General features: G+C 36.8%; 3 protein-coding genes across 3 annotated transcripts in view; 1 reads left to right on the top strand and 2 right to left on the bottom strand.

Moving 5' to 3' along the window:
- Positions 1 to 10,584, bottom strand: part of sfl (N-deacetylase and N-sulfotransferase sfl) — a 121,754-nt gene extending 111,170 nt beyond the window's left edge. The window contains exon 1 of the mRNA XM_074095475.1: positions 10,303 to 10,584. The gene's annotated coding sequence lies outside the window, so the exon portion shown is untranslated. The remainder of the gene's footprint in view (positions 1 to 10,302) is intronic.
- Positions 10,585 to 11,425: 841 nt separating this feature from the next.
- Positions 11,426 to 12,336, top strand: mRpL47 (mitochondrial ribosomal protein L47). Its single transcript, XM_074095473.1, has one exon. It carries the CDS (start codon positions 11,508 to 11,510, stop codon positions 12,279 to 12,281), a length of 774 nt encoding a protein of 257 aa, XP_073951574.1. The 5' UTR covers positions 11,426 to 11,507; the 3' UTR covers positions 12,282 to 12,336.
- A 2-nt stretch (positions 12,337 to 12,338) lies between these two features.
- Positions 12,339 to 18,647, bottom strand: LOC141433435 (uncharacterized). Its single transcript, XM_074095472.1, has 6 exons — positions 18,207 to 18,647; positions 17,083 to 17,241; positions 15,289 to 15,737; positions 14,716 to 14,899; positions 13,194 to 13,314; positions 12,339 to 13,111 (listed from the first exon to the last, which is right to left on the bottom strand). The coding sequence occupies exons 1-6, from the start codon at positions 18,480 to 18,482 to the stop codon at positions 12,453 to 12,455; spliced, it is 1,848 nt and encodes a 615-aa protein (XP_073951573.1). The 5' UTR covers positions 18,483 to 18,647; the 3' UTR covers positions 12,339 to 12,452.
- Positions 18,648 to 22,786: the final 4,139 nt, after the last annotated feature.

The following is a 22,786-nucleotide window of genomic DNA, read 5'->3' as shown; positions in this document are numbered from 1 at the left end:
GAACTTAATTATAAAAGCGTGATTTAGAAAATATGCGTCGCCTGAAAGCGGGGCACTTAACAGCCAGGCCAAATATGTTCTCAAAACTCAGTTATCCCATTTTGCGTACAAACAATGAGCCACTCGGGTTTAAAAAGCGCTTCCACTTTATCGCCCTTTAAAATTAATTGCTACGTGTTTATACATGGAATTGAATCTGCAAAATTGAAAACGGTGGGTTAAATAGAAAATAACCTTAAGCATGCACAAAGAAATAGGGTATCTCCTTCTTATTTATTCGCTTCAATAGCTTTGATCTTTGGTCCTTTGAAAAACGCCACTCAGGATTCACAGAATACGCTTAAATGGGTTTTGTATTTAAGTCTTTCTCATTGAATATCTCATGGAATTTGCATTTCAAACATTCCGTAATGATTTCACTAAAAATTTGACAACTTAATTCATTTATAAGGAATAGACGAAAATCGTAGAAATTCGACGAGTTTTAGCCTAAATTCAATTGGATGTTCTTGAATCAAAATAAGAGCACAAAATATTACCATTGCTACTTCGCTTAGCAACATTAGACCAAAATAAAGCTTTACACGACAGTTCATGATAATTTGTTCGAATTTACAAACAATACGTCAAATCTTAATCGTATCGTAACGTAACCTTATGTCAGTAGGTAGTCGATACATGGTTCACATGACCACACCTAGTAAGTTTTTTTTCGCTTATAAATAGATTTTATTTCAATATTCTTAATTTTCTTCTTGTCTATAATCTTTGTTGTTGTGTTAACGTAACAAAGCTGTTAAGTTCAGGTGTGAGCATAACAAATTTCCATCCAATTTTCAAAGAACATAATATCGCAACATAATATCTTGAAGAAATTATTTTTCAAATTATTCCGAAGTCTCTCTTTGATTGCCAAGTTAGACTGTTGTCTAATAGTTACAAAAGTTTAGCATCTTCATCCTCGTTAAAAGGTTTCCAACAAAGCAAACTTTTCAACAGAGCAGTTATATTTACGGAAAAGGCAATGTATTTACGTTTTCGTTAATAATATTGCTTCTCGATTTCCAAATAATGGTACCAAAATTTGCTACTGGCTCAATAACAGTTAATCAGACGTAAAATCGTACAAAGTATTTTCATTTCGAAGTTAGCGTTTTCATTGCTTAAACTTTGAATATCAAGCGGGGCTTAGACTAAGAGCTATGTGAATTTAGATTTGAATAACGCTGAGCTTTTATTAGAGTAGCGGACAAGGCCGTACCTACCATGGGTTAGGAGTGGCTATAAGCTATAATGCACAGATCAAAAAATAGTTCACAGTTCAAAAATCCTTCTCAATGCACAATTTTTTGCTTAGAATATACCTGACAAATTTCAGTTTAACATAACGTCAAGTTGGCCAAATTCGACTCCCACCCAAGCTTTGATTACATTGTATATTTCACATAGATACCTCGTTAATTAGATACAAGTGAACTAATAAAAGCTCGTTGTGTACGCATCTGCGCGGATGCACCGGATACCAGGAAACATCCGAACGCAAGCGACAACCGTGCAAGATAAAGTGTGCCCCCATCGAACTACAAAACGTCCGATTAAATCAACCAATAGATCTGCGCATCACAGGCATAAATCTGAGTAGGTACATACACGAATGACTTTTTACTTGCGCGTCAATATGTGCATCCGTTGTTTTATATAAATGGACTGTACGATCGTCAAACGCGGTACGGGAATGCCTGAGTAATTATGGTGACAGAACCGTAAAAGCAAATACTAGGAGGATACTATCGTATAGGAACCGTATGTTCTAAAGTTAACAATGGTTATTCCGCTGCTTCGAATGCGAAATACGAGTACCTGTTAAGCAGAAATCGTTTTGCTACTCATATTTTGAAATAGCATTAAAGAGAGGTAGGTCAAGTTTTGAATGAGGGGAAAGACCAACGAATATAGATTTGTGAAGTTTTATCAAATTATAACCACACTAAATCGCTGAAGGTCAAAGGATAAAGTCACGATAAATTGGTAGCTAAAATGATTAGCTCTTATCTGCGGGTAGGCATATTTCGAGTATTAAAACTACTTTTTGATGACATTTAATAGTCAGTTACAACTTTGTAAACATTCATCATCATCATCACCATCATTAGGTTGTGTTTTATTATTAGGTAGGTACCTACCTACCTATACTTAGTGCAGTATACATGTCGGCGGCTGATAGTAAAATCCGCCAGATCTCCGCGAAGTGCCAGAAACGATATGGCGGCGTTTCATGATATGCCTAGGAATTTCATGATCTGCCTGCACTAGCCAAATCATGAAATGGCGGCGTTTCATGATATGCCTAGGAATTTCATGATCTGCCTAAACGTCACTAGGCAAATCGTTAAAAGGTGAGTTTTGAACGATATGGCGGATGTCCCTTAGCCAATTCATGAAATGGCGCCATTTCACGATATGCCTAGGAATTTCGTGATCTGGCGGATTTACGATCGGCCGCCGACATACATACAAGATAAAGTTAGGTAATTACCGCGAATTTATATTCATTTTCTTTTGTTTATTTCGGTCAATTATTCCGGCAACGGTGCAAACAGCAATATCGCGTGAGTGTGAACATGCCAACATCAGATCGTAATGAAGTCCGAGTTTATTTATCGCGGGTACAAGTTCAACCCACATCGGGGGCATAATGTCGTCCCGCATTACTGTAATTGACGTAAATGAGTACCGGTGTAGTGTATACAGAAATCCCCATTGATTGCCTAGGTCCGCCGTCACAGAAGGTCGAGTGTGAGTGACAAGCCAGCGAGATAATGCGCGTTCCGTGAAACAAAGCCGACGGCGCCTGATTTAATCAACGATTCAATGCGAAGATCCAGTGTAAGCACCTACTTGCCAGACAACTGTTATGGTAAAGGGAACGTGACATTAATTCCAAGCTCGCTGCCGACTAATAAATTATGCGGTAATAATTCAACGACAAATCGAGTTTCGAATTTATAATTTGCTGGCCATCAGTTTCGTGGTTCAAGTTCTAAGTTATTTTCGTTATTGCTTTGGATCGTCTGAAATTCAACCTTTAACACTCGTTAACTATTTTATGGGATGGATCGCACAGAACAAGCTACGCCGTCATGATTATATAAAGCTTTATAAACAAGTGAAGAGCTCGGTTCGTGCATTCCAGTAATAAATAACGGGTCCTCGTCTCGCAGTCAGTTTAAACTTTCATTTATCATGTCGAAAGGCTTAACATCAGAACTCTCGCACTCGAAGAGCAAGGTAAAAATATTCAGAGTAGGTACCACTTGTATTTGGGTGGATCAACTAATTCTTGTTGTTATTCTGTCCCGTCAGCGAGGGGACAAAAAACTTTTTAACAAAAAAATTAAACCGCCGAAAAAACTGAAAAGCAAAAAATAATAAAGTTAAATACTTATGCCTTGATTACACGTACCGAGGAAACGGGCGAGACAGGAGACAGTGCTCTCGGCCGAGTACTCGGTGCGTATAAACATAGCGAGCGAGCGAGCGCTTAATAAAACTCCTTACATCACTGTCCTCGGCCGAGAAACATTTTACTGTCTCGCCCGTTTACTCGGTACGTGTAATCAAGGCATTAGGTATATGTAAGTAAAGTATACCTAGGTACCACTTTGAAGTCGGTGCCTCAGCAGTCTCAGCACTAGTCAGGAGGAGTGGACCTATAGTCGTCTACCTGATGGGCTTCTATCACTCCTCCTGGCTCGTGCTGAGGCAGCGACTTCAAAGTGGTACCTAGGTATACTTTATTTACATATAAGGTACCTAAGTATTATTTAACTTTATTATTTTTTGCTTTTCAGTTTTTTCGGCGGTTTAATTTTTTTGTTTAAAAAGTGTTTATTTTATACCTTTTTCCCCACCATTGGGGTAATTTTTTTCCAAATTTATATAATACCAACTTCAAGGTATACGCTATCCAATAAAAAGAATTATCAAAATCGGACTACTATGTAAAAAGTTATGCGTGGTCAAAAAAAAATATATACGCGTCGACTTGAGAACCTCCTCCGCGAAATGTTGAATAGACGAAATGCTGTGTCACACTCACATTATACTGACATGGTTATTAAATGACCAATTATAGAAGGGGCTTAAAACTACCACAAAAATGCATGTTTGGCAAATTTTAACCCTGTAAACTTACGGTTTAAAGAGTGACTCAGGTGACCGTAACTATAGTAACGAGTGATAAGAAAAAGTTGATCGACCCATTTACGTCATAATTTAATCCCGGGTGTCATAGATCACAATCTAGTTTAGCCGCGTCAAGAATTCATAACGCTTCAATTACTCTAACGAGAGAACGCCGCCGAGTGAAATAATTTAGGGAGAGTTGTTATCAGGAGGTGGAGACGCAGGCAATTGAGACATTACGTTGTTTGGCGGGGTCCGTAACGAGCGAGCGCAACTTGCTTAATGCACGCAACAAATTACTAACCACACGTATCATAGTCATAGCTGTCTAGAGGTTCGCCGCGCCGCGCGCCACATACTAGCGGGCAGGTTCCTGTTCCCACATGCAGCCTACATGCCTCACATGCTATACTCGTGTGTCTACACTTCTTTGATAGCGTTGGACTGTGTATTCCCGTTTAAGCTTGGTCTGGAGTGCTAAATTTCCTGAACAAATTATGTTGTGTTTTGGTCGCTTTCCGTAATAAATGATATTGTAATGGATAACTAACGTCTTAAATCGAGTTTAGCTCGACATGTTTCGGGCTAATTCGTAGCCCTTCTTCCTAGGAGCAACGCGACTCGGCGGCTGCCGCAACACGAGCACTGCGCGCCGCTTTTCGTAATGTGTGGACATATTTGTAGGGTTCCGTAGTCCGTACCTCAAAAGGAAAAAACGGAACCCTTATAGGATCACTTTTTGTTCGTCTGTCTGTCTGTCTGTCAAGACCCTTTTTCGCGGGAACGCGTGGAGGTATCAAGCTGAAATTTATATCAAAGACTGAGGTCTACTGTCCCTTGGAGCTGTGAAAAAATCAAACTTCTAAGCCAGCGCAATCAAAAAATGCAGCCGTTTCTGCTGCAAATTTCCGCAAATTTTCGAAACTCGCAAGGGAATCAAAACCTACAGGGTACTTCCCGTGAACTCAGAATCTTGAAATTTGGTATGAAGGTAGCTATTATAACACAACCAACTAGAAAAGTCTGAAAAAATCTTGATTTTTTATGTCTGTCTGTAAATATCCCAGACCAATATAATCTGACCCCACACTGCGTACATTTTGCTTAAGAGGGCTTGGAAAGAGCGAGAAATATCTTCAAGACACAATTCCCGTTTACTTACATACCTATAAATGTGTACGGAACCCTCGGTGCGCGAGTCCGACTCGCACTTGCCCGGTTTTTTTTAAGAAACTTACCTTTATGTCCAGCATAAAATAATACATTATAAAACAATATACTTGTCCTATTTACTTATCAAACAGGAAAATTAATAATCGGAATACTGTACTTCGGGCCAATAACATTTCGTGCTTTTCATTCTTCGGAGTTTTAAAAATCGGATATTAAAAAAATCGATATTTTGAAATTCGGAATATGTGGATATTTGACGTTTTGCATTGAAAAAAAAAAAGACTGTTGTCGTGCAGGCCTAGGCCTGCAACAGTATATTGAGGCCTGTTTTATGGAATAAAACGAACACAAAAGATGGTTGACGCATGAGAAAATTTTCACGTTGTTTCGTCATCGTTGTTATTTTTCAATAATTTAAAAATTGTGTTTTAATATTGCTAATTGTTCGTTTCCCTAATCATTTTGGCTATTCATATGGACTTTGACTTGCATTACGATTTGGATTAGTGTTATTACCTGGAATCGACGACTTGGCATTAACTGGACTTGAGTTTGTGTGTAAGTGATCATGTTTACTTCACGTGACTACGCAGAAATGCATTACTATTACGGTTATGCTAGGGGGAATGCGGCGGAAGCTTCAAGGCTGTACCGGGAACATGTGGAACGAAGAGGCGGGCCTCAACCTGAAACGTTTCCTGACTATCGCATGATCTTAAGAGTACATAATGCGTATTTGGAAGGTCACATACCGGGTACCAGATCAGGCCGTATGGCCACTATGCCGGATCCTGATGTAGTAGACGCAGTTGTTGAAGAAGTAGAAAGAGACCCGTCGACCAGTGTGTGAGTTATGGCACGTCGTACCGGACTTTCTAAATCTCAGGTACACCGTACACTACAGAGCGTAGGATATCATCCGTTTCACATTAGAAAAGTGCAACAGTTGAAACCGGAAGATTACAATCGGCGAATTGAATTCTGTCAGGAAATGCTGAGGAGACAAGCTGAAAACGATTTTTTTTTAAACAAATCTTGTGGACGGATGAATCCCACTTTAGACGCAATGGGATTTTTAATATGCACAATTCTCACTCATGGGCAATTAAAAATCCGAATTTAAAAAGGGAATCGACATTCCAAGAACACTTTAGTGTTAACCTTTGGTCTGGCATACTTAACGGTCAGCTAATCGGGCCCTTTCAGCTGCCAGACCGCTTGGGCGGCAATCACTTTTTAAATTTTCTACGCGTCGATCTGCCCCTGCTGTTAGATGTGGACCGACAGTGTGACCATGCCATTTTGCCTAGGACGTGAGAAACTATTTAAATCAAAGATACCCTGAAAGATGGATTGGTCGTTGTGGCCGGGGTGACGCCTGCCTTATAGCCTGGCCTCCACGGTCCCCCGACCTAAACCCCATTGATTTTTTTGTATGGGGATACTACAAAGACCTCGTCGACTCGAGAGAATGCCGCAATTTGGACGAGTTAACCCGGAAATTGAGACTAGCAGAAGAAACCATTAAAAATAATAGAAGTGCATTCAGACGTTTAAAAGACAACTTTTTCCGGCGATGCCGCAACAGGGGGGCCATTTTGAAAATTTCTTGTAATTAAACACCTTCACATTTAGATTTCAATTTTTTGATTGAAGCCTTAAGAATAATAAAATGAAATTTTCAGAGTAGCTACCTGATAGATAGAGCAAGTTTTTAAAAGCCAAACGGTAATTTTTTTATGTGATTTTATTTTTTTAAGGGCTCTTGAAATTGTGAACATACTGGGTAATTTTATCTTTCTTGGCATTTTTTTTTATTCCATTCAAAGATCTAACGATAGTAAATGTTACCATACTGAATTGGCCTATCTATCAGCTTAGCACACAAAAAAAATCAAGCATCTACCGCAATAATTCACGTCACCATAAATAAAAATTTCATCGTACTCGGCGATAGGTGAAAAATTAAAAAAAAAGTCATAACTCCGAAAATACGAAAAATCGCGGAACATACATGGGGGTGATTCAGATAGCCCTCTAGGTCCTCTATCTCCCGGCTTTAGTATATCACTACTTCTTGGGACACCCTGTATATAAAAGAAGAAACTAAATGACTGACTGACTGACTGACCGCTGGGCCTAGAAACTTTAAATTTGGAATATATGTCCCTTAATAGGTGTAGACGCGCACTAAGAAAGGATTTTTCGAAATTCCCACAGGATAGGGAATAAATGGGATTTATATTTTCACTTCAAAACGGCCCTATTTCCGTAACTATAATTATTAGAAACTTCAAATTTGGCATGCATTTAGGTAATACTAACAGCTAAAAACAATTTTCAGGATTTATCCAAATTCCCATTTCTATTTTTGCTGCAAAGTGGCTTTAACTCCGTCATTATCAATATTAGAGACTTCAAATTTGGCATGCAGGTAGATAATATGTATGTAGGCTGATTTTAGAATTCCAAAATTTGCACCATCTGTCTAAAACAATGTCTGTATGTATGTGTATTTCCATGTAATACTCCGAAAAATCAATCAAAACACGAAAAAAAGAGCCACAGAAAGTAAATGTATGTTACCCCAAATTTAACGCAAGCGAAGCCACAGGCAAAAGCTAACCTAGAAGTAGGCAACAAACAATAAAAAGAAAGGGTCAAGAATTCCACTTCTTTTAGGATCATTTTCATCATCTATTTGTCTGTCTGTCAAGACTCTTTTTGTCAAGAATGCATAGAAATATCGCAGAAAAGGACTTATTTTTATTTTTATTCCCAAAATTATTTTCTTGCTCCTGTCAAACTGTTGGCGTTCTGCAGAATAAACCGCAACCCTGTCATCGTAACTGACACTGGCCCAGCTTAAGGCGCCATCAAGGGGAATAATAATAACATAGAAATATCAGGTTGAAATTAATATATACAGAGAAATTAATTTGGTCTAAACAAAAATTAAGTTAAGTTCATGTGATCAAATGCTACAACTTTTGAGGGTACATTTTCATACGAGTACAAAGACCATTAGAAAGAAAACCTAAATGGCATTTCTTTTCAACATAGATTTATGACGTTTGGCATGAAGTTAGGCTACTCAGCTCAGAGCACAAGTAAAGTAGGTACCAAAATCACTGATCTGGCAAAAATAAGTTTTTCTTGGTTTTGTAAAGTCATAGGTATTTGTTACTGATTGTAGTGTTAAAAATAAGTTTTTGGTAAAAAATTATATTTTAATAAAAGCTTTTTTTTGCTGACTGTACTTTCTGTTCACTGTACTTATATTGTCACCCAAACTACATTTTAATACCAAATTTCAAGTCAATGCCATTAACCGTTGAAGAGTTCTGTCCTATAAAGACAGGCGTTTTGTAGGTGATTTGGGCCGTTGACTCAGGCAAAAAGGGGAGGACCCTCGCTCCGAGTCATTTCTGGTGCAAAGGCTGTCCATAGCTATTCAACGTGGAACTGCCGCGAGCGTTATGGGCACCTTTGTGGCGGGAATGGGGAGGGGCGAGTTATTTGACTAGGTTTTCTATTGTTATTATTATTATCTTCTTATTTACCAAAGTTCATGTCAATCCAACTACTGGAAGTTGGTCAAATTTAACTTGCAAGATTTGATTACAGAAACAGACAATGGGACAGGTGAAACTAAATAAAAGCTTGTAAAAAAAATAGCATAACTTTCTGCCATACTACTCAACAAGACTTCTTATGTGTTGACTTAATATCAGCTGTTATTTTATCATATTGTAGTCTAATCAGTATTATTATACAAATACTGTGATAGTTATATAATGAAAATATTAAGTGTGTATTTTGTTATGTATGTGTAATTAAGAAGAAAAATTTGCAAGTCACTGCAGGGCTACTATGAAACTCGAAACTCGAAGTTTGTATCATACTGTCCCTCTCACTCTCGTAATAAATAGTATAAGTGTCACAGGGACTGCACAACACAAACTTTGAGTTTCGAGTTTCGTACTAGCCCTGCTGGTTTACAGTGCTTTCTTTTATTTATAATGTTGTTTAAAACCTTTGAATTTACTAATGATTTTAATGAGGGCTATCGTTTTTTGTCTCACTAGATGGCGCACTGTTGCGTGAGATTTTTAAGTATGGCTTTCAAAGTGTTATTACGGGTGTAAAAACAAATTTTAGATTAAAATCATATTTAATACACCTTAAAACCGTATCATAAAAATATCGAGCATGCCACAGTATTGCATAGTCCCCGTTTTGTTCGGAAAAAAGGGAGGACAAAGGTTTCCGAAAGACAAAACTGTCTCAAAACACAGACATTCATTGCCCCGGACGGAACGCATATTTGCCATAATTAATTTCAGATATTGCAAAATATTCACAAAATTATTCTAATTATAAATAAACCCACGTAGCTCACCCAAAAACTATGAGATTTGACATTTCGGAGACCTAACGCTACACTCTAGTGGCGAATTCATACGCGACAGCCCTTATTACATTCTGATGGTATGGAGGCAAACATAAAATAGTAAAGACATATTCTTTCTATGTGCTCAAAAACAAACTGAGCAACCAATTGAAACCTAACAAGTCACAAAGTTTGATGAGGGACAATAGAAAATAGCACTATACTTGGTTTAGTCATCATACTTGTACTTGTTTAGTGTCAAGCTTTCAGGTATTTTCTCTTGTATTTATTAAAATATAACCTTAAATTAAATAGAAGGTTACTTATAACTTATCAATCCCAATTAATCAAGCTTTGTGAGTTTTTTTTTAATATATATTTTTAAACATTGAGTTACTTGAACTTTAGTATTATATACCTAATTTTTCTATTTACTTTTTATTGAATACTAAGTTTTTACATCCGATATAAATAAAATATTAGGATATAGAAAGCCAAGAAGCCGGAATGTCAATGAGCTTCCAAAGTTTTAATAATAATGCTCAGCTCACCTTTGACTGGTTTGCTTCAGACGATATGGGTATCCCAATAACAACACAACACTTGCACTTTAATAATACTCTTTATATACTGTTCTAATAATCCCAATAGAAAGTCAACAATAACACGACTTTTCACGATATCACAAACATTTTATCCTGACTGAATCTTGCATCTTCCTCCTAACGTCCTAACAAAAAAATAAATAACCATAAATAATCATGACATGACATGACATTAGGTACGTTCGAAAACGCTCTTTAGCCTACAACTCAAAACTAACTGAGCGAGCTTTGGAACACAGATCTTTGGAAGTTTCAATGTGGTTTCGAGCAAAGAGGGTTTCTAGTTTAGATCCGTTCTTAGACTTTGCCTTTTAAGGTTTCAAAATTAAACCTTATTTAATGCTTACGACAAAGCAGAAATTAAATTTATTATAAGTAATCAATATTTGGACAGTAATTTACCTTTAATGCAATTTTTATCGGATACCCTGTTTTTAAAATAAGTGTTTATACTTTATTGAAACAGCTTTAAAAAAAAGTTAAAGCGTTTTGCAAACTGAATTGTGTTTTTGTATTATTTTGTAGGATGTAGTAGTAGTAGTTCAAAAGTACTTTTAAATACACGATTTTATAGTGAGATAAGTTTTACAGTATTTCTTATTCTACTAGACCTTTACTGGACTAAAGCTTGGCCAAATTCAATTACTGGGAAAAGGCTGAAAAATCACCAAGTGCTGTCTTCTGTCACTGTTACTAATTATTTAGGTGCGGCCACATGCAGTCGCTCGTCGCTCGATTGCAGCGATAAATCTGGTCACGTGACCCCATTTTGAAGATGATTTTGAATTTCCCGCGACTCAAAAAAGTAGTGTCAAGTCGCCGCGTCGAGCAGCAGCGACAATGTGGCTTCTTGTAGGAATGATCTTGGTCTTGGATGCTGATTTCTTAATCTCATTTAGTAGCAGTGTTGTGGCAGTGGTACAAATAAAGGAAATTGGAGAGAATGAAAAAAAAAAAGTGTTTTTCGTGTGTTGGAGGTAATCTGTGGATAAAGCTCATTTTCTTTATCGCTATATGTCACGTGATCAGACTTGACACTGGAAACGAGCGTCGAGCGATTTCATGTGGCCGCGCTCACATTCTGCTAATGTCAAATGTTTAACCTGTAAAGTTCTTTGTACCTATTTTATTTTATCGTTCTACTTTTAATAATGAATCTTGCAGGGATTAGAAGCATCTTAAGAAGCAGCGTATCTCTATATCACCAGTCGCACAATGCTGTCAGCGCTTGTATTAACGTGGTTAACAGGAAAAGCTTTCACACAACAAATGCATTTCAAGATTTAATGGAATTTTTCGATACGAAGAAAAATTGGAAGGAAACCAATATCAAAGTAGGGAGAGCATGGAAATTGGATGAATTAAGAATAAAGTCTAATACGGACTTGCATAAATTATGGTACGTACTTTTGAAAGAGCGAAACATGCTTTACACCATGGAACATGCATGTAATGAAAAAGTGAGATTGTTTCCCAATCCAGAGAGAATCGATAAAGTACAAGAGTCAATGAATAATATAGAAACTGTCGTGAGGGAACGTAATGTAGCGTACTATCAGTTAGAAACTGGAGAGACTGGAGAGAGACCTGTGACAAATGTTGTGAATGTTTTTAGTTTACCAGAAAAATATGAGAAGTCAGAGCACTTTCTTCCTAAGTTCATGAATACTCGCTGGGTTAGACCATATTTGGAACATGGGATGATTAACTCTCTGGCAGTGAAGAAGTTCTATCGTCTGTATAAAGAGAAACAGTTAAACGAGAAAAGGAGAGCACAGAATCGAGATTTCCATCATGTTCAACACTTGTTGAAGAGATTCCCTGACATGGATATGGAGAAACTAAAAGCTGAATATCCTGATGTGGATATTGAAAGAGCAACACGCAGTAAGAAGGCAAGAGGACATTTTGTTCCTAAATATTAGTAATGTAATTATAAATTATATTAGTAGATACAAATAAAACACATTTTGGAAAATATTTCTGTATTTTATTAAACAATATGTGACTTGTCTTTTTAATTAAAAGTTGTTTAACATAGTTAAACAGTACTTGCTTGATTGACACAAAAGACAACAAACAGAACAGTTAAATCATCATGCTAATAGTGACAAATTTTCAAAAACTTTTAATATATTAGGGAAATTTTTATTTCCTTTCAAATCAAGCCAAATTCTCAAAAGTTCTTTCAGTGTTTGGTAAATTGTTCGATATTTCTTTATATATTCTTCTGAAACTGAATACATGTGAGCTTCAGGAAGATGAATTTGAATATTCCTAGCAGTCATATTTCCTTGGAGCAACTCTTCATTTAAGTTGTCTAAAGTATCTTGAACACTTTGTACACTATAAGCATCAAGATAAGCTGCAAATGTTACATATAAGACATGCACAGCATGGTTTTGTTCAGGTTCAGATGTATCTATGTACTCAGGCAACTCAAGTTTAGGGTAAGAATTATTGTTGTTGTCAGAGTTTGAGACAATGTCCATTCTTTCATCCATTTTATTTGCCAGACAATGCAAAATACTATCTAATCCCTCTGGCCACAATTCACCTTTCATTATTTGCAATTCTTCATCTGACTCTTTATATTCTTCCCATTTATGGTTTTTCACAAAATCAATTAAGATTTTTATCACATTGTCCTCCTTGATATTCAAAAAATCTTTAGTAATATGCATCCCAATTAAATGTTGCATAAAGGAAGGTTGTACTCTCTCCAAAATCCTGCATACTGAATCACGGGGAAGACCTGCAAATACAATTAAACACTAAAAATTATCCTTCTCAATGATAATGATTAATTCTTAAAAAGACAAATATACTAAACACACATTTAATTTTTTCATAAAACTTGACAGCAAATGCTGCACAGTATTTTCCTAGGTTTGGATAGTCACTGTTTGATTTAGTCTCGCAAACATAAAAGATCTGAATCATTGTGTTCAGCCACATCTGAAAAAGAGAAAAAAACCTCTATGATCATTTGCATTGGACTTCTAGCTGATCCCAAAAAAAAAACTAACGTAAACGTGATACAGTTGTTCTATGGACTGAAAGAAAAACGCACATCAGTGTGTGTGTGTGTGTGTGTGTGCGTGCGTGCGTGCGTGCGTGCGTGCGTGCGTGCGTGCGTGCGTGCGTGCGTGTTACTCTTTCATTCTAAAACGGCTAAAATGTAGATAGCTGGACATCTGGAATAACACATAGGCTATTTTTTATCCCGATATTCCCACTGGCTAGGGATAAAATCTTGAAATAACAACCGCTGGGCTTAGAGTCAGAAATTTGGTATGTAGGTTAGGTAGCTGCAAGTCTGGAATAACATAGGCTACTTTTTATCCCGATATTTTTCCACCAGATAGGGATCAACGTCCCAGCCTATATACGTCCCACTGCTGGGCACAGGCCTCCTCTCGGAATGAGAGGGCTTGGGCCGTTGTTCCCACGGGGGCCCAGTGCGGATTGGGAACTTCACACACACCATTGAATTGCTTCGCAGGTTTGTGCAGGTTTCCTCACGCTGTTTTCCTTCACCGAAAAAACCCAGATAGGGATAAAATCTTGAAATTTCAACAGCGGTTGAAATCCCCCAGCAGGGGGGGGGGTTTAGTCTTGAAATTTTGGACAGGTGGTCTTAACCTTCTATGGCTCCACAACCTCAATGAAGATATAAATATTGGGAATTTTATAAAATCCCGGAATTTTAATTGTACCAGATCGAATAGTTTTTGCGTGCGAAGCTGCAGGTAAACTCTAGTAATTAATAGTTTTGTACTGTCATCCTCTTTTAAAAAAAGTTATATTATAATAATGCGAGTTACTAAAAACTGTTATACTTTTATTTGTCATAATGTGTAAGTACTTAGGGCGCATTCTGCATGACATCTAAGCATCAGTCAACTGAAGTAGAAAATCGCAGAGGTCGGCCTTTCACGATTTTGCCGCGAAATCAATTGACCAATAACAGTGACAGATGTTAGCGCGCCTAAAGTCTTATTTTCATTAAAAAGAAAAAGAAAAAAAAATATCATTTCTTTCATTGGTTGATAAGTCAGTCAATATTTATAGCAAGCGGGGACTTTTAGTATGCAGAATAACGATAATTGAAATTAATTTAGCAATAGGTATCAATAGCATCGGTATTCCCGGCGTCCTGCCCCTCTTGACCAATGAAATTCATTGATTGCTTGTGATGGCCCGCATAAACAAAAATCTCCCGCACCCCGTGTGCAGGCCCTAACAACCAATAAAATTCGTCTTGAAACTCGACTTTGCCACTGGTACAGAGCAGGTACATCAAGAGAAATTATGAGATGTGTGAAACTGTATTATGTTAAATATTCAATTCCTTACAGTCATAACTCTGACATCTTCTTCGGGATACTGCAGCTGAACAATATTAATGAATAGCTCCATTATCAGGTGACAATTACTGGTTACTGCGCCAGTGGTCAGTGGGTTACTCGACCACAGGAGTAAGGCAATCAATGGCTTCTTTCTGGGCTCCATAATATGTCTTCCTAATTTACTTGTCTGCCTGTAAAAGTAAAATATGATAAAATTAAGATATTAGGTATATGTCTAAGTTAACGTGGATTTAAAACATAACTTCATTTTATATTTAAAACACACTGCTGGTCCTAATTGCATATTGACAATATATTATTGGGTATCAATTGTTTGCGATCTTTAAATGCCATTCACAAGTTATAAAGGTTATTTTAAATAACTTATTTCTGCAGATTGTTGCAAGTGCAAATACCTAAGTTATTTAGGATGCCTCTTGTGCTAGTTTCTATTATCCCTAAAAACAAACAATGGACTTTGCATGCATTGTCTCCTTCCCACTTTAACATCGAAATTAGCTGTTGCTTTGTGACCACGCCATGCATTTAATGCATATTAAAGGTATTAAAATTTTCAAACCTTGATTGCCATATAGCTAAGTCAAATTGCAACAATTCGATAATACTATTCAGTACAGCCATGAGTCTTTTAATCCTCTCAGGCCTTGTTAGTAATTCGAAAATGTCAAATTTCTCTTTTTGCCAATGTAGGCCCTGAACACCTTCTTTCATTTCATCCGGTATATTTTCGTATTTGTTGACAATGGGTTCATCTTTGCTCTTTTCATTTATATCATCAGCTAGCCTTTGCATGCAGTACTTAACTATTCCATGGCTGTAGTCATAGTTCTCTCTATTTGTGTAAGTGTTCTTTCTCAAGTCCATTGGTGACATTAGAAAGTTTTTATAGCATTTTCTAATGCTGTCTTCACATGGTGGGTGACTGCTAAAGTTATAAGCTAGTACTTGTTGACATTTATCTATTAGTTCTTCTATTGTGTAGTCTGTATATGATACCTCATTCACATTCTGAAATAACAATCAAATTATATTCAATGCTGTAAAAAACCTTTTAATTACATTTTTTTAATTACTATTCCAAAAGTTTTTGACTTTAAACTAAAATAAATGAGAAATGTGGGTGTAATCCAGGTATTCCCTTTCCCTATGGACAAGCTGCTTTTTCAATATATTTAATCACATGTGTAATTTGATCAATTGAGCTACCTAGCCTCCGCTTAATAATCAAATTGGCTAGTTAATTAATACCACACTCATAAACACTACACTACACGCAAAGCTAAATGGCACAATCTTGTATTGCTTACTTAGAAACCAGATGAGTATTAGATATCAATTATGTTGTCAATACTTATTTACTGATTGCCTGAACTAAAATATATGTAAGTAAATTTAATAAGAAATCAGATGGCAGACCAAACATCAAAGATTGTAAGTAAGGAAAAATACCATTTTAAAAAGAATAAAGAACTTGACAGAACAGTTAAAGATATTATTAAATGCCTTAGATCTTACCCTTTTGACTCTTCCAGCCATATACGAGAATAGTGTAAGTCACTGCTTTTAGGATTCATTCCGGACAAATAAGTTTTTGCATATGATGATAGCTAAACCATTACCTCTATTAGATTTACCAAAAGGTAAAAGTTTTGTCCTATCTGTTGTTGGAATGTGTTAGGAACTCAGATTCGAGAAGAACAGTTCTTGGGGGTCTGTGTTCCATGCACAATGGCAAAGTCAATTGTTGGCTCTCAGAGCCGACATCTGACAAAGCCATATACATTTACCACTTCTTTGTCTATCCCTTGTGTAGGGAACTGAGAGAGTACCCATAAGGTTGACATGATCACATGGAGTGTTCAACGCCTCAACAAAAAAAAAGTAACATATGGGTAACTTCTTCCATACATTTGCGTGGCTATGTTTTATATGTTTTTCTAAAAGTTAACTTGGTCCAACTTTATGATAGATAGATAGATAAAACGTTTATTTGTTACTGCAAACACACACAATCAAAATTACATAAATTAGAAAAAAAAGAACAGTCTTAACTTAAAAATAAACAATTTTCAATTGTTTGTGTGCGCTGCAGTAGTGCAAAAGGGCCATGGCTCAGTGGTCAACATTGCTCATAGGAGCAAAACACTGATATTCTGCCACAACCCAGAGGGCTAAGAACAAATATTATCACCTTATTAAAAAATATAAATGTACAATACAAAACGAAACAAACAGTGCCAAACTTTTTGAACTTCACCCATTCATCTAAGTTAACTTATCCACAGTGTCAGTGTCCTGAATATGTAATCCATATGTCATAATTCAACCATATCTTTCAGTTTTAGTAACTTACCATCATTATTTCAACGATTTCCTTTAGAACTTCAGCTGATAAATATTGTTCATAGGTGATGCTTATTTGACACACTTCCAAAGCATCATACCACATACCAGTGTTCACTTCTATTTTGAACGACTCTACAGCATATGGGGGCATTTCTCGTGTCTGTGTCTGAAATAAGTTTAGTACATAGATTTAGAATAAACTAGTGTATTGGAAACGAAAGAGGGGTGTTGGCATACCAAACCCACTTATTAGGCAGAGATAGATAGACAAGACTCTTTTCTTAGATAATATATCAGGAATGGAGAATGAATAGCATGCATATTACTGTAGTAAGTACATGATAAATTGGATGTTCTTCTTCTTCTTCTCTTTTAAAATATGGCTTTTCTGTCCTAATTAATAGGACAATTTCGCCAGTGTCAAGATAAACTCTCTTTGAGAGGCACGTTGTATGGTGATTGTAGTTTTTGCAACTTGATAGTAAAATTCCAGAAACCATGAGGAGACCACTTGCGCATTAAAAAAATCTTAGACACAAGAGCAATATAGGATTTTAGGATCACTGTTCACTATTAAGGTTAATCGCTGCATAAAACACTATCAAAATTATACTTAAACTAGCCAAAGAAACAGAAATAGCAAAATTAGATATTGTCTTCATCCGCCATCTTCGAATGCTACAAATCGAATCCTAATTTGGATGTGTCACTAATTATCAAACATTCAGTAATAAAGGTTCATCCTAATTGTGCTGTTTGTTATGTCCTAGTGTCACCTTGTGAATGAAAGGTATTAAGTTCACTGATTTTTTTGCACATGAACAAAAAGCAGTCAAATATTATAGTCTCATCTTAGTTACTTCAGAGCCACTATGGGCATGGGGCAGTATTTTTAAAAATGTTCAGATCAATATGGAAAATTATATCCTTACTAATATTATAAATTAAAACTTCATACTTAAATATTAAAATAATTTGGTAGAAATTAGGCAGATAAGTACTTCGAGATCCTCAGAAGGATATGTTAGGATAGTTTTTATCTTGGAAAATGGTCTACTTCCCACAGAAAGTTTCTGTTTTACCTAGGTACTTATTTTGCAGGAATATTTAATAAACAAATTTTATACATACTTCCTTGGCTGAATGCTTGCATTCACCTTTAGCGCAAGCTGGGAAATAAACCAACTGCAGCCTTTTTTGACGATTGAAATAGGCCTCGCAGGATACTTTTTCGCAAGCAGTGACGAAATTCTTCCTTCTTAAAGCTGCTAGATCTTTTTGAGGATCTATTTCTATACGGTTTTTCGAATTAATACCAATTTGGGGAGGCATGTTTTCCACTACTTCTGACTTCACTTGTATCTTACACTCACTTTTTTTTATACGTTTCTTTACAGGGCTCGACATAGTGTTATTCTACATGTTTGAAATATTTAAGCAAAACATTAAGCAGTACTCAGCATTTATTGAGACAATAATACACCATACACCTATGTATTTAGTTAACAAATCTATCCACGCGCCAAAACAAAATATTCTTCGGAACTATCAGACTAGGGTAGAAGGGGTGGGTGACAGCACAGACTACTAAGAGATACTAAACCAGTGGGGGCACACTTAAAACGTCACCTTTTCACGTACACGCCAACGCCTCTAGCGAAGAAATGATAGCACTAAATTGACAAATGTGTCAAACGTGGACTTGAAAAATTCAGTCTGTCCGCCATCTTTCCGCTGTGTGTTGGCTGTCTGGCTTTCGCGGATAATTTTTAAGTTTATCTGATTTTTTGCTGTTTTCTTAAAGTTGTATTACATTGCTCCACTTGGGTGACCAAGTGAAGTGACCACCATAAACTCGTTTGCTTTTCGGCCTCGCGATGTAATGCAACTTGCGCAATTTTCTTACAGGTCTAAACTGGGCTTTATAGACGTTAAGCTTGTTGTGTGCGTGCATGTACATGTGTGTGTTATGTCAGATTTAGTTCTTCAGCTAGCTACCAGATAGCGCTTGTTTCCATACATGCAAATTTGATCATAGAATTGCCACTCTTTTTCTATATTGGTACTAATACTCTTTGTACTAAACTAACGTATGGTGACAGTGACACTCTTTCCCGGCCCGGATAATACCCACCGGGATGGAAAAACCGACTGGCTAGGACTCTAAGGCACAGCTTGCAATCTACTTTCTGTACTGTATAATAGAAATTAATGCGTGTATTATTTGGGCTGTACTATTTCTATTTTTATTATTTAAAATATGACTATCCACATAATATAAGACCATTTTATTTGCCAATAATAATAATGTCGATCATTGTTTAGTAAGTAAGATAATAAAAATACTCTGGCCGTACATATTACGGTTCTAGGTCGTTCATTATCTGCATCCCAAATGTCAAACTGGGAAACAATAATGTACAACTCGTAATGTAAACGCAATAATGTACGACATGATAATCCGAAGCATTATCGCTTCCGATTATCATGCCTTACATTATCATGGTCATAATGTACGGCGTGATAATCTGAATCCAATCGATTCGAATGAATAGACATATTTCACCGCGGATCGAGCGAGCGCAGCGAGCGAGATAGATAATAGTCGGAGCAGAACCGACCCGGCCGGGTTAGGTTGAAGGGCGAGGTAGGCATGGGTCGTTACGTGATTTGAGCGAAACGAAACGAAACTGGTGACAAGAATCACGTCACTGGTTACTAAAACCAGTGATTTTAGTAACCAGTTTCTTTCATTGTACGTACGCGGTGCGGTGACGCGTTTTGTGACTGTCACTGTAACTGAGTATTTAAAGTAATAAGTAATAAGCTATTGAGCTATGACGTTATTTATCACAAGCGTGATTTTTGGCTGTAGTCATATCAATTACTTCATGATGGGTAATTAAAAAGTTAAGTTCTGTAACTGTTACTGATACTTTATAATATTTATTAATTAATATAGTAGGATTCTTCCATGAACTTAATTTATACCTTACTGCAATACAAATAATATTTAAATTAATGTAAGGCGCCAACCAAACTCTTACAGCGGTAAGGGTAAGCGGCTATAATTGTTACTCCATTCCATGCCATCCGTTCCGTTCTTTACGTTTATAACGTTAAAACGATAATCGCATCACCACAAACAAAGTAGCTCGTTATAAAAATCACCACTTGTCGCTTGAGTGAAACGTGAAACCATGGCATTCGTTTCTTTCCGTTCGTGACGTGACGTCTATGACGTTGAAACGAAACTCGCATCACCACAAAAGAAGCTCGTTACAAAAATCACCACTTTGTCGCTAAACGTGAAACCAGTTATTCGGTGACTCGTCACGTCACTGGTTACAGTAACCGGTGACGTTCAATAATGTCCACCTCTAGTTAGGATTTTTTTTTATTTAAATCACGGAAATCGTAGGCATGATAATCGGAAGACAATGCTTCGGATTATCACGTCGTACATTATTGGTTCCCTGCTAGTTCGGTACGGGGTGATAATGCACATGATAATTCGTGCACATAAACACGGATTATCAGGCCGTGCATTATTTAAGCGTGCATTAACAAGTCGTACATTAACTACACCCACCACCCAAGCCCAAGCTAAAACATTACAAAACTGTTCAAGCTCTCCAAGTAAACCAACTTGACATAAACACGATATGTGTACTTAGTTAAATATCAACATACCTAAATAGCGTGAAATTGGCTAAATCTGGTAAGAAAGCTGAGCATGAGAAAATGTCAAGGATACCCAAGGCCAATGCTAGTGTTTTAGGCTAGAATAACAAGCTAGTGGTGGTAGGTAAGCTAGCATTACTAGCAAGCTAAAGCGACTGTTACACATGCTCGTGTAGCATGTGTACGGTTGTGTCACACTGAAGATGAGCTCTGGTTGAGTTCGAAACGCGTCAGTGTAGTGTGGTGGTGGTGATAGATGGGTTTGTGTGATTTGTGTGTGTTCTTACAGTGTGGAGGTGGAGGAACTGCATGAACACGCATATTTTGCATAAGCTTAGCTATCGTAAGGTCGCGGGTGAGCAAGGAAATTATTTTAGTTCATTGATATGGACCTCCGCAAAGTAACGCCTGATTCAATAAATTAATGGCATTCAAATTTTTTGATCTAACTTTCATACAATCGGAATCGAACCTGGTCAAAATCTCTGTAAACTATATGTTTATCAATTCTGCACATTTTAACGTTGTATATTAAGTAATTTATTACCGTTGAATTTGCGAAAAGACGTAACGTAACGGTCACAGGGTTGCACCCGTAGGCCGTGGATATTGAGATTTTTTGTCCTGAAAGCCGTAGAACACGGTAATTGCCGTGGCAGTGGCAGCACTGACTGAACTGGCAGAGATCATGCTATCCTTATGCTGTCAAAAGGCATGTGTATCGGAGTGTTTGTTTTAAGCAGGCTTATTTAGGAGCATAAGTACTTAAAACTAGCATGCTTATTGCTAGCAAAATTTAAACAGTCACGAGCATGTGTAACAGTAGCTTTACTTGATAAACTAGCCCTATAACTTGATATAGGTAATATCCCAGTCATTTTCTCAGACTCATCTTGCATACCTCTATGCCAGAAATTAACGAACAAAATAAAATACCTGCTAAATTAAATTCAATCACAATTCGTAAAAGAAATTAAACGTCTGCTATTAGGTACCTACAGTGAAATTACAACAAAGAAATAATTTGATTAGATTTTGGTTAAAAAAAAGACAAAATATCGTGGAGCCCAATCAGATATTGACTCAACCAAACAGTGTGTACAGTCGCGTTTACAGAATAAACAATTTGAATACCTAATCTGCGATGTAATTCAACTATTGGTACTAATATAGGTCTAAGTACCTATACTCTTCAGCAGCGGCGTAGGTACTTGTGGCGTAGCGTGGCTATCAGCCGCCCGGGGCGGAAGAATGATTTGCCCGTTGCCGCCCTCTTGTTTAGGTCTTAATTTAAAAAAACCGGCCAAGAGCGTGTCGGACACGCCCAAGATAGGGTTCCGTAGCGTTTACGAAAAAAATCAAGTAATATTATGTGCGTTATAACACAATTAAAACACTTACTACAGTCTTAAAATCTATTACCAGAAAAAGAGCGTCTCTTCACGGCACTTTTGTCCTTTTGTTGAGAAGCGTAGTTTTTCGGCAATAACTGAAAAACGGTATATCCGATCATGTTGAATATTTTTGTTGAAAGGTTACCTTTCTATATTTTTTTGCATATTTTTTGGCCAAACGGTTTACAAGATAGCTACTTTGGGAGCGATTATATCCGGAAATCTTCACTTAGGTAATCAAAAATTTTTTTGAGAAACCTTACGATCTTTTCAAAAGAACTGTCGAACTATGTGCCACACGTTGATGCGAGTTAAAAAGTTTTTTTTTCAATTTCTGTTACGTGTATGGAGTGCCCCCCCCTATAAATATTTTTTTTTTTAATTTAAATACAAAACTAAATAGCGGCTTTGACAAGACATCTGTACTCCAAATTTTTTGATATACATTTTGTAGTTTTCGAGTAAAATGCCTGTGATATACGGATGGACGGACAGACAGACAGACAGACAGACGGACTTTATGAGCTTAGCTCTGCGCTGCTGCCTGTACCTATATATTTAACTTTTGTGCTGTTGCTGGTACCTTCTCTTTTTTTTAAAGTCAACCTTATAGGTTTATTAAATCTTACAAAA

Source organism: Choristoneura fumiferana, chromosome 12 (assembly GCF_025370935.1).
Source record: "Choristoneura fumiferana chromosome 12, NRCan_CFum_1, whole genome shotgun sequence".
Classification (NCBI taxonomy): domain Eukaryota; kingdom Metazoa; phylum Arthropoda; class Insecta; order Lepidoptera; family Tortricidae; genus Choristoneura; species Choristoneura fumiferana.
This window is presented reverse-complemented; position numbering and strand designations above follow the sequence as displayed.